This window comes from Acartia tonsa, chromosome 15 (genome assembly GCF_053477335.1).
Source record: "Acartia tonsa isolate MP-2025a chromosome 15, ASM5347733v1, whole genome shotgun sequence".
Taxonomy (NCBI): Eukaryota; Metazoa; Arthropoda; class Copepoda; order Calanoida; family Acartiidae; genus Acartia; species Acartia tonsa.
The window spans coordinates 9,723,510-9,742,556 of NC_137274.1; the positions used below are offsets into that span (position 1 = coordinate 9,723,510).

General features: G+C 32.8%; 1 protein-coding gene across 1 annotated transcript in view; it reads left to right on the forward strand.

Annotated features, from left to right (window-relative positions):
• LOC145307602 (adenylate kinase isoenzyme 5) overlaps positions 1 to 19,047 on the forward strand; it is a 128,138-nt gene that overhangs the window by 22,965 nt on the left and 86,126 nt on the right. Inside the window, exon 5 of the mRNA XM_080150056.1 lies at positions 6,858 to 6,922. Coding sequence (XP_080006182.1) covers positions 6,858 to 6,922 — 65 coding nt within the window. The remainder of the gene's footprint in view (positions 1 to 6,857; positions 6,923 to 19,047) is intronic.

The window sequence follows — 19,047 nt, forward strand, 5'->3', positions numbered from 1 at the left end:
CCTATAGCTAAAACTACACTTTTTGACATAGTTCTCTATTTTTCCTAACGGTTGAGCTGACTTTTAACAATATCCTTGCTGTAAACCAATGTATAGTTACTTAAAAATTGATAAAATAAGTAATATTTTTTATTGAAAACCAAATACAATAACAAAGCTAGAAACAGGTTATTTTATTAGTATCCAAGTAACTTTAGATAGCCCATCTCTCCCCCACCTTTAATTACAAATTTGTAAATAATAAAGGTGCAATATTTCTTTATAAACAGTCTGATAAAAGTGTAAACTAATTCTTCAAAGAGGGTTATTTATTGTCCATTACAGGGATAAGGGATGGGAAACGTAAGAAAATATTATTCCAGGCCTATTTTCCAACTAGGCCTAAAAAACTAGTTTCGGGATGACGCAGTAGTTAGATTTGAAAACTATGAACAATGATGAAATAGCTATTATATGAATGCAAAGAAAAAAAGTATAGAATAGAATTCAGGTAGTTGATTTCACCTATCATAAAATATAATAAAAACTTTTCAAAGAACCAATATGTTAGTGGCTTTAAGTAGAATCCCGTTATTACTTCGCCAACCCCCCCCCCCCCCATTTAAAAAAAAGTTTTTTTTGAGATGGTTAAATCTGATTTATTTTCAAACATTTTAAGGGGGGATCTACTTCACCCCAAAATTTGTATATAGAAATAAACACGGCTTTAGCTCCCCAGCTTTAATAAATGAATTAAGTAGAATTGAATAAGTACATGGGTAACATTCTATCAACTAATTGTTCCATAGCAAACATATAAATTAAGAATTTAAAAAAAAAATTTATTTTACGTTAAATATTAACAGAAAAGTTCAATTAAGTGTGCAATAATTTTTACCAAAATTAATGAAATTTTTTTTTAACAAAACACAGTACACTTTTATTTACATATTGAACTAGTTTTGTATTTGTGATCATTTAGATGGGTTATCAATTCCACATGAAATGTAACTTTTAAATTGTCTAAAGACATGAGTTTTTCACATTGTTCTAAAGTATAAAATGTTGAATCCTACTCAGTCTTCAAAAAACGATCTCTCAATTTATGTTTTGCTATATGGACATTTATTAATGTGTAAATTTAATAATAAGTTGATGTGATTGAACGTCATATATATTGTTGTCATTCTAATAGCAGAAAGTTTCCATTGTTGTCTTTCTAATAGCAGAAATTTATGTTTGGTTGAATTAATTTAGCCAATAATGAACTGGGGGACGCGTTTGTTATTAATTAATTGGTTAATGCTAAAAGCAAGTTTCAGGCTATTGGATATTGGCCTACAGCCAATGAGGAACTGGGGGAAATGAGTTGATTTTATAGGCAAAAAAGAAAAGTTGCCCCATCACTTTTAAAAGGAGGCTGAGACCTAATTTTCGGTCAGGTTTCCCATCCCTTATCCCTGGTCCATTACAATAAAAAAGAATATCATTATTTTAAATAACCTATGAGATTCAACCCTTTGTAGACTTTGAGGTATTTTTTGTCAATAATACAAATTTAACCCATTAGTTCCACCCGGTTCCAGAAAATCACAAAAATAACCGGTTTCCAGTCTTCAAATTGCATCATTCTCAGTATGAATCCCCCCTCTACTACCCTGGTTTTCATTTCCCCCTGGAGCAGGCAGTTTTGCTTACTTCCGTTTGCTGGTATAGCTCAACAAAATTTGAAAACCACGAACATTTTGGTGAATTCAAAATACCCCTTCTAACTTTTTTGTTTTTATAATAAAGTTGCTGATTTTTTTTGTGAAATCTAAAGTTTATTAACAAGTACATCTATTTGTGAAATCGTTTAATTCAAATTACTATTTTTTATATGATTTTTTTATCGTTTTTTTACGCCCTATTATGACCCGGTTCAGCATGGCCCTAAATACCTGGCAGTTTTAAAACCCAGCTTGGCTTTGGTTTTATTACCCGGTTTTAACTTTTCAACCATTAAATATTTGTTTATGATTTTATTATTCTTGAGCCACCCTAATAAGTATACCCTAGTAATCTCTATGTGTGTCCTCCAATATTTTTATGCTCTTTTTCTGATATTTATCACCCAATTTTTATATGTCCTTTTTTTGTAGTGTGTGTGTTTTAAAACTTCAACAAACGGGCTTTTTTAACCAAAAAGGGTGGTACCTATAGCCAAAACACTAAATGTGATATAAATCGCTTCGTATATTACTTGTAGCTCTATAGATTACATGAGGTTATGTAGTTTTCAATTACGGATGGTATCAAAGTTCTAAAAAGTGTTCATCTCACTTTGGGCGTTCAAAAATTACATTTTTCATTTTTTTGTCAAAATAACCGGGTATTTAGAAAAAAACGGGTTTTAATGCCAGCAGAAATCGCCCAAAACGGGTCTCAATGCCCATTGGGCATTTATGGCCATGCCGAACCGTTTTTTTTTGCAACTTTTCTGTGCACGCCACTAGAGCAAAACAAAATAATTGGAATTCTGATTTGACCATTATAAAGCTTCCCTAAGATTTTCAGCTCGATCAGCCCATAAAAGTGGCGCTCGGCACTAATGGGTTAAGATAGATCTTTATTACCTAATTACTACGTTATAAAAAAACTAATTGGCAATTTTATATTACAAAATAAATTCCTTAACAGTAACTAAAATGTTTCAATTGTTATATGATAAGTTAAATACCCCTACAAACATTTTAAGAAACAAAAATGTTCAGATTTTCCTTGTTTTTTCCTTTTTCCCTCCAAAAATACCATAAAATCAATGCATTATTTCTAGATATTTTTGTTAATAGGACGTTTTTGGTTGATCAATGTAGTGAAATGTGCTTTGAAAATGTTACGTTTTTATAATCAGACGAGAAATTTTTACGTTCACACTCCCTTTAAGTGAAAGCTTTCATTACATTAAGTTTTAAGTCTTAAGTATGTGATATAACATATAACATAGGCCAAAGTTAAACTTTATCTTTACCTTTTAGTGCTTACTTACACGGTGAGAGATTACTAGGGAAATATTACGATGAAATAAATTGAATAAAAAAATTACAAATATATACAATTGAATTAATTAATAAACGACTTTCTTAAAATAATTTTGATTACTCATTTGATACACTTTTAAAAGTATTTTTTAAATAAACAAAACATCTTTTATAAAAGGCTCTTTGTATGTTTTGTTTAATTAATTAAGAATATACAACAATGTTTAAATTATATATAAAATCTATGCTTTTTTCACATTTGACATAATTTTAAACTAGTATGGTACATTTCTATTATGTCGATGTTAAAAAAGTAATGGAAGATTACAGAAACATAGATATTAAAAATGTAAACCATGATTCCAGTTTGGCCTCTATTGAAAGTGGAATCTTACATTTCAAAAATCGTATCGGCGTTGAAGATATCTTCACCAAGAGAGGCAAAAGTGGAATCTTACATTTCAAAAATCGTATCGGCGTTGAAGATATCTTCACCAAGAGAGGGGAAAGTGGAAGGGTAGATTATAGTTTTAGAGGGTCCAAACCATAATCATAGATTATGTTTCTGCTTCTATAAAAATGGATTCAACTCCCTAACTGATAAAGACAGATTAAATAGGCAGATAGACAAACAGACTATAACATATAAGGTAAAAAAGAAACACAAATAAGATATACAAACAAACAGTCAGATAGACAGATAGATAGACAAAAAACAAGCAGAAAAATATTGAGAAATAAACAGAAAATGAAAATATTTGGTGCTTTACAATCGAGTAATTTTTTCCCATTCCTCACCTCTGTGGGGTGCCCTTATCCTACGGTGCGCAACCCAATAAACCAATAAAATCAAACCTAACCTAAACTAATAAACAAACTAATAAAAAATCTTCTACCCCTTTCCCATCTTTGTAAAATTTGTTTCAAACTAAGGTGAGGGGGTTTCTATGCTCAACTATGCACACCAAATATTAGGCTTATATTATCCTTATAATACAATAAGATGCAATACATAATTTTTCAGTATGGCGTAGAACCGGTTCTAATAGGATATTAATTTGTTTCGTAGCCATACGGGAAAGATTATTATTACTGCTAAAAATACAAAAAATATTGTCAAAATTTTTATTGAAGGCCAAAACTTTTCTTTTTGTAAATGTCAATTCTAAATGTAACAAGGATGACAACATCTATAAGTAACAAAGTATAAGTATTTATTCCTAAACAAAAAACTGGACAGGAATATCATTCTCATTTAAACAAAAACTCATTTTTTATGCTAAATTATATTTATTGAAAATAAGTGTTCTTTTCAAAAAAATATTATAAATATGAAAAAAGGAGATTATTTCTATCTTTTAGTAATTAATAAAAATTCAAAAATCTTCCAAAAAAATTAAAAATCTTCTAAAATCATACCAGGGATATAAATGAGATACCAGGGAAATAAATGAATATTTACATCCACTATTTAAGGAGTTGTTTATATGGGAATGCGCATTTATCATCGGAATTTTCACAACAAATTTTAGCTATTTATCTTCAATAGCAGCCGACAAAATCAATTTAGTGATTGACGGACGGGTAGATAAAGTGAATTATAGAGTATCCTCTCTACTAAACTATTGGTTCTTTAAAATCCTTTCTCGTATTCATTCGAATCGGTGGATAGGAACCGGTTCTCCTCCATACGAAAAAACTATGTCTAGCATCGTATTATATCCAGTTTTCTACGAATTTAGAAATGTACAATCATAAGATTAAAACCAGTTTTTTTAGCCGGTGCCTCCGGCACCTCGGGGCTAAAAAATCTAGTTTTAATCTTATAATTGTACATTCTATATCCGCGGAAAGCCGTTTATAATACGATACGAGAAATAACTATTCTCGTATTCATTCGAATCCGGTGGATAGGAACCGGTTCTCATCCATACGAAAAACTATGTCTAGCATCGTATTATATCCAGTTTTCTACGAACATAAAAATGTACAATCATGAGATTAAAACAAGTTTTTTTAGCCCGTGCCTTCGACATCTCGGGGATAAAAAAACTGTTTTTTTTAAATCGTAAAATTGTACATTTTTTATCTGCGGAAAGCTGTTTATAATATGATTCCAGAAATAATTATTATCGCGTCGTTTTATAAACAGCTTTCCCCGGATATATAGAAATGTACAATTATAAGATTTAAACCAGTTTTCTTAGACCCAAAGGCATGGCTAAGAAGTACAAGTAATATCCAATGTTAATAGTACTTTTTAACCCTACATACAACTACAAAATGCCTCTGTCCCCCATATATTTATATCCTCCTATTATATAAAGTAGTAAGCGTTTTTTGTGTCTGTCCCAAAGGATCTCACTAACCGCAGAAACGATGTTGTTCTCCTTTACAGTGAAGCTTCTTATAGGTCCTGGGAAGGTTTTAAACTATTTCTAGGGAGGGTGTCTTCACCCCCTCCCCCTGAAAATATGTTTTTTATTCTTTTGAAACTCAAATTTGATATGGGATGAGGTCAACTTTTCCCCCTCCTAACTTTAGTGCCCCTAGAGGCTCTAGGGGCGTAGCCGCTAGAATATATATAATATATATATTTATCATGGAGGGAGGGGACATTGGGCTGTTTATTACACTAGTCCCCAAAGTTTTCTTACAACGATTTCTTATTCGTTGCTCCAACAACTTTAGGAACTTTCGATTGGTTGGTTTATTAAGTTGGGTGTCGAATTGTTTCAATCACAAACTTTGTTTTGTGTATCATCATTGGAGATGTGCATCAATTTATCAGTCATTGTCTTATCCCTTTAGATGCCTGATTCAATATGATATCATTAAAAATTAATTTATTTTTCAGTATTGCATGTCGAGATTCTACTTTTAAATGATATCATGAAATATATCCATAAGAGTAAGGGATCTAAAGGGATAAGACAATGGCCGATAAATTGATGAACATCCCCTGTGATAATACACAACATTACCCCTTTTTTAGATTACGATTAGTGATTGAAACTTTTAAACACCTAACTTAATGAATCAACCAATCAAATGAAGTCCCAAAAAAATCAATAATAAAACATTATCATAAAACTTTGGGGACTAGTGTAATAATCAGCCCATTGTCCCCTCTCTCTCTCTGCATAAGAATAGTTATTGAATTACTTGGATGTTGCATCAGAATTTCATTTATTCTGTTAAAGTGATGCTTGCAGCTGGCTGAAACAAGGATACCCACCATCCTCCCCAGTTTATAACCAGTTTTGTTAGTTTAATGGCAGTTGTTATTTTAATAACTGCGGAAATCCCACCCCTAGGGAGGTTATAGGGAGGTATAAACATCCCCTTAATTTCAAAGTTTGTTTTCCCCTTGTTACACCCCCCCCCTGGTAAAACCCTGTACACGCCATTGATTCTATTTTTCAAATTTATTTATCTATCTATTTATTATTAAGGGGGATTCTCCCCCCGCCCCATCCCTCTTATTTGCTTTTGTTTCTAAAAATCTATCTATCTATCTATCTTTCTATCTATCTATCTATCTACCTACCTATCTATCTATCTATCTATCTATCTATCTATCTATCTATCTATCTATCTATCTATCTATCTATCTATCTATCTATCTATCTATCTATCTATCTATCTATCTATCTATCTATCTATCTATCTATCTATCTATCTATCTATCTTTCTTTCTATCTATCTATCTATCTATCTATCTATCTATCTATCTATCTATCTATCTATCTATCTATCTATCTATCTATCTATCTATCTATCTATCTATCTATCTATCTATCTATCTATCTATCTATCTATTTATCTATCTATCTATCTACCTATCTATCTATCTAGGGACCATACTGGCTGGCATCATATAAACATGGCAGACATCCTACTTTATATTCTAGAGAACACAGGTATTTAAAATTTATTCCTGGTCCCCAAAGTAGTACCCAAAGTGGTACTCAAAGTTTTATAACCACATTATCTTATTCGTTGGTTCAAACCTTATCAATCAATAATTGTAATATATAGAAGGGGTAAATTTGATAATCATCATTGGGGATGTAAATATCAATTTATTGTCCATTGTCTTATCCCTTAAGAAAAGCAACATCTTAATTAATTCTAGTTAAAAAATATATTTTGTAAGGTTTCGTGATTTTCTAATTTTGATTAATTGTAATAATAGGAAGGGAGGGGACATTGGACTGTAAATTATACTGGTACCCAAAGTTTTATAACCATATTAGCCTAAAAAACTGGTTACTTTTAATGACTATGATTGGTTGGTTCCAAACTTATAATGTTCAACCTTTTCAACCAATAATAAAAGGGGTAATTTTGGTAATTTATCCTCATTGGGGATGTATATTTATTTATCGTCCATTGTCTTATGCATTAAAATTCTTGCCATTTTTTTTACATAATAACGGACAGACAGACAAGCATATTGGTATAGAGTAAACAAGGATGACAACATCCATAAAAGCGAAGCACTGAAACGGTAAGACAAACGGACATTAACACTTGTAGGGTGCAGAACTGAATAAGCAGAATATAAATGTATAAGAGTCAATGCAAAATTGTGAGTAAATTTGTTGAAAAAAATTCTTGATACAGGATAATGTTAATGGACATACTTACAGTTTTAAGACTTGATTATAGAGTTGCATTGCTTAAAAAATCGTATTATTTTATTCCAGGAATCAATATACCAAAAAACAGATCAATCGGATAATTAGATCACATTAAAATTTGTTTTAGTTTAAAGTGGACGTACGGAAATTCTGGTAATGACTATAGAGTTGCTACGATTTCTAAATCATACCTAAGAACTACAGGAATCACCATGCAAAGTTTGAAATCGATAGGACAATTTTAACATGCCTAAATTAACGAAAAAAGCTATCCGTTCCGGACGGACGGACGGACCGACCCAAATTATAGAAAAGCTTCGCTTTTTAAAAACTTAGAACCTAACCAATTTTTTAAAAAGGGGGGGGGGGACATTGGGCTGTTTATTACACTATATAGTCCCCAAAGTTTTATATTAACATATTCTTATTAGTTGACTTAACATCTTTGGGGACTTTTATTGAATTTTGATTGGTTGGTTCATAAAGTCTCAATGTCCAATCTTTTCAACCATTAATAGTAATCTAATAAGGGGGTAATTTTGTGTATAATTTTTGGGATATTTATGAATTTGTAGGCCATTGTCTTATCCCTTTAGATCCCTAGCTATTTCCAACATATAAAACATGCGACTTGTAAGTGTTAGTTTTTTTTTAAAGCGAAGCCATTCTTCAATTAGGATCTGTCCGTACGTCCATCCGGTCAAAATGGAGAACATTATTTTAGTAGTGTTAAAAATATTTTTTTTAGTTTTAAACTTTACATGTTAATTTCTGTAACAATTAAGAAATCGTAGCATCGCTTTATGTTAATCATTTTTACCTAAGTTTTACAAAAAAAAGGAGTTTAAATCCTATTATATAAAGTAGTAAAGTTCTTTTGTCTGTAGCTAATGACCACTGAACCGATACGATTCTCAATTATTGTGAAGCTATTTTGGGAAAAATGTTTCCCCTTTAAAAAAAAAATAAGATTGAAAGTGAAGGGTCTACTTCCCCAAGTGTCTCTAGAGGCCTCTAGGGGCGTTGCCGCTAGTAAAGGAGAACTTTAAATGATCGCTAGCTTGCAGTTTTGCTATATGTATAAATTCGATAAAAATCCTATCTATAATACAAAGTAGAACGATGTCTGTCTGTTTGTTTGTGTGTCTGTTTGTAGTGAAGGATCCCCGCTAATCGGGTTCTTCTTTACAGGGTAGCTTCTCATAGGTCCTAGGCAGGTTTATATCTATTTTAGGGGAGGTTACCACCACCCTCCCAAGAGAAATCGCCCTTAGAAAAAAAAACCACACCCCCAAAATTTTAATCTAAAAAAAATGTTTTTACTAAAATTACAAACAAATTATCCCCCCACCCATTTTTTAAAGTGCCCCAAGAGGCCTCTAGGGTGTAGCCGCTAGCATTATATAAAGTAGTAAAATGTTTTGTCTATTGCTCAATATCGATTACGACTGCACCGATTGGCTTCTCCATCTAAGGGAAGCTTACTGGAATGGATTTAGACATTTTCAGATTCAAACAATGGGTTGGGTTTTTGGCTATTTTCTCTTCTCTATGGAATACGGAGCCGCTAAATGAAAGGGACGGAGTCACCAGTAAGTATTAATACGGCACATTCAAGTTTCAATTGTTAATGTTAATTTGTCCGCTAATGTCTGATATGTTGGAATTTGCTTTTATGGTTGTTGTCATCCTTGTTTAATGTATTTGGTGATAATACACAAAGTGCCTTGTGGAGCATTGATAACCCCCCCCCCCAACACTTTATTTTTGAAATTAATGAAAATATAAAAGTAACATGATATCTACAGGGTGCGCCACATAAATCCGGACTTTTTTTAAACGGCCATAGCGCCAAAACTACTTGACCAATCAGGACGTTTGATCCCACTATAAAAAGCTTAGGTAATGACCTTTTTGCCCATGAAAATCTTTGGACGATGGAGGACGTGTACGCCGAGCTGGCCGCGCATATGTTCAACAAGGCAGATTCGAATCGCGCAGATAAATTACCGTGGATTTATGACTTGGGCCTACTAAATTTGACCTCAGCCCATCTGTAGGTGAGATGGACTAATGAAACTTGCTGGAGATACTATCAGATACCTAGTAAAAACACTAGAAAAGACTAGAGCTCTCTATCCCAGCTGACTTAGCTGTAGTACTCCGACAAAGTGGATCGTGGTAGATTTTAAGATGTCAAAAACGTCAAAAATCTTGAAAATTTCTCGGTTCTTGACTCCAGGGGCCCATATGGAACCTTGAAACTCGTTTTAGACTATGTATTGCGCTTATAACCCTATCTTAATCTTCGTGCCATTTTTAAAAAGGTATAAAACGTTGTTCTATCTTAACTGTGGCCCAAATGAGAGCCGCCGTGTCAAAGGGTAGCTTTAAAGATGGGTTAATTTGGATCCTGCTGTTACTCACTCTTTAAGGAGATGTGGCTTCCCAGCAGCCCCAATCTTAATCCAATGGACTTTTGGGCCTGGAGCGCAGTTAAAGCATGAACCAATAGACGCGCCCATATAAAAAAGACCTCTCTCATTGCTCCTATCATGGAGAACTTCGCCTGCTTGAACAGGGACATAGTGACCAGGGTCGGCGGGCGGTTAAGGGGGCGGGTAGAGGCGGTGATTGAGGCTGGTGGCGATTTTATTAAATAATCTAATATTCATATACCTAGGTTCCTTCCCAGTTTTTAAAATTCAATAAAATCTTTAAAATTGACGATTTTATGTTTATTTGTTTAAAAATAAGAAAAAGTCCGGATTTATGTGGTGCACCCTGTATGTGTCTGTCTGTACTAAAGGATCTCGCTAACCGCTGAATCAATACAGTTTTCCTTTACATTGTATCTTCCTGTAGGTCCTGGGAAGGTTTATAGATATTTTGGGGGAGGTTAATACCACCCTGTGGGGTTTGAGGCAAATTAAACACTGTCATTTGTTTATTTATTACTTTAATTCAGGTTAGGTTAGGTTATATTGGGTAACTTCACTAGGGTTAGAGCTCAGCAGGTGAAGGCCCTGAAGGGTAAGTTGTTAGACATGAGAGAAAAACTAACCCCCTATGTTTAAAATCTATCCATCTATTGATCCATCTATTGATCCATCTATCGATCCATCTATCAATCCATCTATTGATCCATCTATCAATCCATCTATCGATCCATCTATCAATCCATCTATCGATCCATCTATCGATCCATCTATCGATCCATCTATCGATCCATCTATCGATCCATCTATCAATCCATCTATCGATCCATCTATCAATCCATCTATCGATCCATCTATCGATCCATCTATCAATCCATCTATCAATCCATCTATCGATCCATCTATCGATCCATCTATCGATCCATCTATTGATCCATCTATCAATCCATCTATCAATCCATCTATCAATCTATCTATCAATCCATCTATCAATCCATCTATCGATCCATCTATCGATCCATCTATCAATCCATCTATCGATCCATCTATCGACCCATCTATCGATCCATCTATCGATCCATCTATCGATCCATCTATCAATCCATCTATCGATCCATCTATCGATTTATCTATCGATCCATCTATCGATTCATCTATCGATTCATCTATCGATCCATCTATCGATTCATCTATCGATCCATCTATCGATCCATCTATTGATCCATCTATCGATCCATCTATCAATCCATCCATTGATCAATCTATCAATCCATCTATCAATTAATCTATCAATCCATCTATCGATTTATCTATTGATCTTAGGAGGGGGGATGTTGTAAATGTTCAAAAGGAACTTAGTGAAAAGTGCCATAATGTGTTAAAGTACTCGAGTAGAGATTGAGAAAAAGAGTTTTATTGTTATTGGTTTCAGGGACAAACTAAAATATATATTAGAAATTATTTTATCTTTCTATCTATCCATCCAACGATTGATCTATCAATCCATCTATCCATCGATTGATCTATAAGTCTATTGATTGATATAACAATCTATCTATCAATTGATCTATATGTCTATTGATTGATCTAACAATCTATCTATCAATCTATCTATTGATCTATCTATCAATCTATCTATTGATCTATTTATCGATTGATCTATCGATCTGTCTATTGAGCTATCTATCAAGCTATCTATCTATCGATCTATCTATCTATCTATTGATCTATCAATCAATCGAAATATCTAACTATATATCTATCTATCTATCTATCTATCCATCTATCTATCAATCTATCTATCAATCTATCTATCAATCTATCTATCAATCTATCTATCAATCTATCTATCAATCTATCTATTGATCTATCTATCAGTCTGTCTCTCTATCGATCTATCTATTGATCTATATTCAATCTATATATTGATATATCTATCAATCTCTCTATCGATCTAACTATCGATCTATTTATCAATATATCTATCAATCTATCTATCCATCTATCTATCCATCTATCTATCCATCTATTTATCCATCTATCTATCTATAGATCAATCTATTGATCTATCTATAGATCTATCTATCAATCTATTTATTGATCTATCTATTGATCTATCTATCAATCTATCTATCAATCTATCTATCAATCTCTCTATCGATCTATCTATCGATCTATCTATCAATCTATCTAACAATCTATCTATCAATCTATCTATCGATCTATCTACCGATCTATCTATTGATCTATCTATCGATCTATCTATCGATCTATCTATTGATCTATCTATTGATCTATCTATCGATCTATCTATCAATCTATCTATCGATCTATCTATTGATCTATCTATCGATCTATCTATCAATCTATCTAATGATCTATCTATCGATCTATCTATCAATCTATCTATCGATCTATCTATCGATCTATCTATCGATCTATCTATCGATCTATCTATTGATCTATCTATCGATCTATCTATCAATCTATCTAACAATCTATCTATTGATCTATCTACCATTCTATCTATAGATCTATATATTGTTCTATCTATTGATATATATAGAGAGATCTAACTACCATTCTATATATAGATCTATCTATCAATCTATCTATTGATCTATTTAACATTCTATCTATCAATCTATCTATCTATCTATCTATCAATCTAACTAATGATCTATCTTTCAATCCATATATTGATATATCCATCGATCTATCTATCCATCTATCTATTGCATCGTCTATCAATCTATTATTGATCTATCTATCATTCTATCAATCAAACCATCTTTTGAACTATCAATTGATTTATCTATTAATACATCTCTCTCTCTTTCAATCTATCTATCTATCATTCGATCTATCTATCAATCTATTGCTCTATCTATCTGTCTATATATCGATCTATCTATCGCTCTATCTATCAATCTATCTATCAATCTATCTATCAATCTATCTATCAATCTATCTATCAATCTATCTATCAATCTATCTATCAATCTATCTATCAATCTATCTATCAATCTATCTATCAATCTATCTATCAATCTATCTATCAATCTATCTATCAATCTATCTATCAATCTATCTATCAATCTATCTATCAATCTATCTATCAATCTATCTATCAATCTATCTATCAATCTATCTATCAATCTATCTATCAATCTATCTATCAATCTATCTATCAATCTATCTATCAATCTATCTATCAATCTATCTATCAATCTATCTATCAATCTATCTATCAATCTATCTATCAATCTATCTATCAATCTATCTATCAATCTATCTATCAATCTATCTATCCATCTATATATTGATCTAGGAATTTATTTATCTATTTATCCATCGATTGATCTATCAATCTGTGTATCGATCTATCTATCGATCTATCAATTGATCTATCTATTGATCTATCTATCAATCTTACTATTGATCTATCAATCTATTGCATTATCTACTGATCTATTATTTTATCTATCTATTGCTCTATCTATTTTTGTATTTATTGCTCTTATCAACTCTTTATCAACTCTTTATCTTATGCTATATCTAGTGCTCCATCTATCACTCTATATATTGCTCTTTCTATCTATCTATCAATCTAATTATCAATCTATTGATCTGTCTATCTATCTCTCTGTATGATGCTTACTATGTGTGAAGATATTCCCAAGAGAATAATTCAATTAGAAATTATCTTCTCTTCATTCTTTCTCTCTGCCTCTGTCACCAGGCAGGGAGGGGACACTGGGCTGTTTATTACACTAGTCCCCAAAGTCTTTTATAATGTTTTCTTATTTGTTGGCTAAAAAACTTTGGGGACTTTATGAATTTTTTTGGTTGGTTTATAAAATTAAGTAAGCAACAGAAAGAGTAATTTTATGTATCATTATTCGGGATGTACATCAATTTATTGACCATAGTCTTATCCCTTTAGATCCCTGGTCTGTCACGCTCTGCTGGACAGGATGAGCAAAAATAAACTGCATTTTCCTATTGGGGTATTTGAGGGGGGGGGGGGGGGAGGTTCACCAACCTCCCATTTAAAAAAAAATTATTTAAAAAAAATAAAATTGCGAAGGAGAACCTTATCAGGGTTCAGGGATGAGCAAGATCCGACAGACAGACACTAAGATATCCGGTAATATCCTCTTAGAATTTTTTTTTCAATTTTGAAAATTTGTGTAAATGTAGATAACCTACCCTTTTTTGGGCGACGTCTGCCTTACCCCCACAGGGGCCTGCCCGTCTACCATTCACCTGGCCTGCAGCCCCCCATTCTCTCCACACCCATTTTCTACCTAACCCAATATTGTAATCTGTTTGTATATAAAGCCATTAATTTGTTGTGTATAATCAGTTCTAAATAAAGCTTCAACACTGTAACTACTTGGAGTATTTTATTGATAGGATCATTAGGGCTAGGGGCTCTTTTGACCGGACTCGCTAAGTAGGGTTGAACTGCTTCACCCCTACCACAAATGCTTGACATAATATTGACCTGTCGATAGCCTAATGAGATAATAATAACAAAAAATAACAGTTTTAACAATTGTATAATTATACTATCGATCTGATTTTAATAAGTGTTAATGTTCGTTTGTTATACTGTTTCAGAGCTTCGCTCTTATGTATGTTGTCATCTTTTTTTACTCAAAAAGCATTAAAAAAAAATCATCTTAAAAATCTTTAAGCTCGAAAATGCTCTTTGCATATTAATAAACGCCTAAAAGGAAGTTTTTTTTTTTATAAACAGAGAACATAGGGATGGTGGGGACATTGGGATGTTTATAACACTCTTCCCCGAAGTTTAAAATAACATTTTCTAATTTGTTGTTCTAACAATTTTGGGGGACTTCTATTATTTTAATATTTAAAAAAAATGACATCATTCAAGATACCTTGGACAAAAGTTTAAAGTTCATCCCTTTTTTTATAGGCAATATAAATAGCTTCGACTTATATATCTATAATAGGGCGGGTTCATATCGGAATTAGACAAAGAGGGGATATGCAACAGATAAAATTAACCTTTAAAACATTTCTGACCGAAAAAGAATTTTAAAAATTGAGTTTTAGAACGCGACCACTAAAAAATATATTTGATTACTTATTAATATGCAAAGACGACATTCAAAATTTTTTAAAATCAGAACTATGGCTTCATGGTGCTCCCTGGAAATGCCTTGAGGAGCTGAATCAGGAACTTTTGTCCATTTCCAAATATCTCGTTCCTAGCCTTAGAAATCACTAAAAAAACACATTTGTAGGCTAGGAACGAGATTTTTTGAAACGGTCAAAAATTCCTAATTCTACTCCTCAATGCCTTTCCTGGGAGCACCATGAAGCCATAGTTCTGATTCAATAAATTTTTGACTCCCATTTACAAATAGCTATACAATTGAATGTCTGGTCGTCAGCGGTTTTAAGATAAATTTTAAATCATCCACAGGTGTATTATACTCATACAAATCATTTGCAGATCCCCGCTTTGGCCTCAGAAAAAAAATGTCCAAAATCGACCCACCCTAATCTATAATACAAAGTAGTACGATGTCTATCTGTCTTTACTATCTGTCTGTCCGTCTGTCTATCTGAAGCTTAAGATCTCAGTAACCACTGAATCGATCGGATTCTACTCTTCAGGGAATATACCTACTAGTCCTGTGGTGGATTTAGGCTATTTTCTTGGGGGGTGGGACACCCCCGACCCCCCAAAAAACAACCCCCCCCCTATTTTTTTTTGCAGAACATTTCCTTGGTCCTTATAAAAGTTTTAAATAAGTCATATAAAAAAAAATAATTGAAACTTATACTACTGTTGATTAAACGATATTGAAATAACAATTTTTAAAACCATGCCTTATTTACACCCGACATTTAACAGATTTTTTGATATTTATTTTTGAAGATTTTTATTCCCGTAATTTTAAATAATTTTTTATTAGCATTTTGCCCAAAATTTGATGAAAATTTGTCACCAAATTTTTAAATAATGTTTTCTTCATCATTGGAACAAATTTTATTTGATTAGTTCATTAAGTTGAGTGTTCAAACATTTCAACCACAAATTTATTCTACAAAAGGGATAATTTTCAGTATCATCATAGGGAATTTACATAAATTTATCGGCCATTATCTTATCCCTTTAGATTTCTGAAAAAAAACAGCTCTGTATTCCAGTATATTACATTTGATATTTTTATGTAACTTTTTTATTGTTTTGTTAACTGCGACCGTTGCTCAACACGTCATCGGGAAGGTGATAGGTTCGAATTTAGACCCGATACCGCGTTATAACTTTTCAATAAAGATTCCTATGACATATGTGCATCTAGTTTATGTCTGTCTGTCTGTTGTGAAACTTTTTCAGACATTACTTATGGCATGTTAGTATCGTCTTATTGATTTAAAATTTTGTCTCTTTTGCAGTTCTCAAAAATCTATGAACTTTAAAGGCTGCTAACTTCCAAATGGCTAAACGTTTTGTAAGCTTTTCTATAATCAGTGTCGGTCCGTCCGTCCGTACGTAACTGTAAGCTCTTTTCGTTAAAACAGGTTATAATTGTCCTATCGATTCCAAAACTTGCATGATGATTCCTATAACAGTTAGGTACAAGTTAGAAAGCGCGTCAACTCTATAATCGTTACCAAAATATCCGTACGTCCATTTAAAACATTTTTTAACTTTTTTGACAACAAACAAATAAATTGTTTAGTTTTTATCTCTCTCTCTCTCTCTCTCTCTCTCTCTCTCTCTCTCTCTCTCTCTATCTCTCTCTCTCTCTCTCTCTCTCTCTCTGTCTCTCTCTGTCTCTCTCTGTCTCTCTCTCTCTCTGTCTCTCTCTGTCTCTCTCTCTCTCTGTCTCTCTCTGTCTCTCTCTCTCTGTCTCTCTCTCTCTCTATCTTTTTCTCTCTCTCTCTCTGTCTCTCTCTCTTTCTCTTTCTCTCTCTCTCTCTCTTTCTCTCTCTCTAAGATAGATAAATATATAACAATATTTTTTTTATAATTATAAACCTTAACATAAAAGTAAGAGGATGTCTAAAGTCTGTGTGTCTGTGTGTACTGATCGTAGAACCAATATGGTTCTCCTTTACAGTGTAGCTTCTCATAGGTGCTAGGTGGTTTTTAACTATTTTTGGGGGGAGGGTACCACCACACATAAATCGCCCTTTGAAAAATTACCCCCAAAAAATTGTTTTTCTGCTTCTATTTATAGAATATATTTCTCCTTAACAGTGTAGCTTCTCATATGTCCTGATTTGGGGTTAGAGAAACCCATACACACAGACAGAAAGACAGACAGACATCATTTGCTTTTATATAAGAAATATGAAAATACATATATGGACAAATGAACAAAGTAAATTTTAGAGCAAAATTATTACCTTTGATATCGTTAAAAAATGACGAAGCCCAATCTGTCCCACTGTGAGGAAGACGATTCCTATGTGACGTCATATAAAGGGGAAAAAAGGGAAGGGGGGAAAGAAAATCTCTTCAAAAGAAATGTAAGAAAAGGGAATCGTCTTCCTCACAGTGGGACAGATTGGGCTTCGTCTAAAAAATTATCAGCATTCTAACTTAAATAAAACATTTCTACCCTCCCATAAAGTTACGGACAGACGGACAGGCAAAATGTATTTTTAAAGTAGGTTCGCAGCTAAAAAAGAGCAAAATAGTTGATTCTCGCATCGTATTATAAACAGCTTTCCGCGGATATAAAATGTACAGTTATAAGATTAAAACCAGTTTTTTAGCTCCGAGATGCTGAATACACGGGCTAAAAAAACTGGTTTTAATTTTATGATTTTTCATTTTTATATTTGTAGAAAACTGGATATAATATGATGCCTATACATGATTTTATTAGTATGGATTAATGTTAATCGGTTTGGAATGAATACGAGAATTTGCCTCATAATATTGCAATAAATTCATTCTAAATATCCTTCTAGTGTTTTCAAAGTTGTGCATTTTTTTCATAATAACTAGGCTATGCTAAAGTTCTAAATTCGGCCATTTTTTGTAAGAGTTTTTTAAGGTGCTATTAAAAATCAAAATTATTAAGTTGAAAATAAAATTTTGGGTATATTCCCTTTTGTGGCAACTCCTCTTAAGGGGTGTTTTATCGTATTTTCACAGTAGCTTTTCCCCTATTTCTAGCCATGGCGGGGCCGATTGCCTAACCCTGCGGGACAATCACCTGACCCAACTTAACCTAACCAAACCTTAAATAACCTAACATAGGCTAATGTGAAAATATGACGAAGCGCCCCTTTATAGGCGTTGTTATAAATGGGACTATACCCAAATTTTTTAAAAACACTTTATAAAGTAACTAGCGGCTTCGCACCTGGCCTCTAGGGGCTTTGCCTCAAGAGGTGATGAAAAATTAAGACGAAATTCGTAAAAGGACGAAGGAAATCTTCCCACCCCCCCAAGAAAATAGTCGAAAACCATCACAGGACCAGTAGGTATATTTCCTGAAGAGTAGAATCCGATCAGTTCAGTGGTTACCAAGATCTTAAGGGACAGACAGACAGACAGACATAAAGCTACTTTGTATTATAGATAAAAACTTCAAATACGAATATTTTTTTATCTGTCTGTTTGTGTGTACCAAAGGATCTTGCTCTACTAAAACTACTAAAACGCTGTTATTATAATAGCAATTTTCCGCATCGTATTATAAACAGCTTTCCGCAGTTATAAAATGTCCAATTTAAACTGGTTTTAATCTTCTGAATGCACATTTTTATATTCGTAGAAACCTGGATATAATACGATGCTAGACAAAGTTTTTCGGCACCTCGGGGCTAGAAAACTGGTTTTAATCTTATAATTGTACATTCTATATCTGCGGAAAGCCATTTATAATACGATGCGAGAAATAACTATTCTTGGTATGAAAATATTTGCTGTGAGGCAAGAACGTCAATTTTTTCCACACA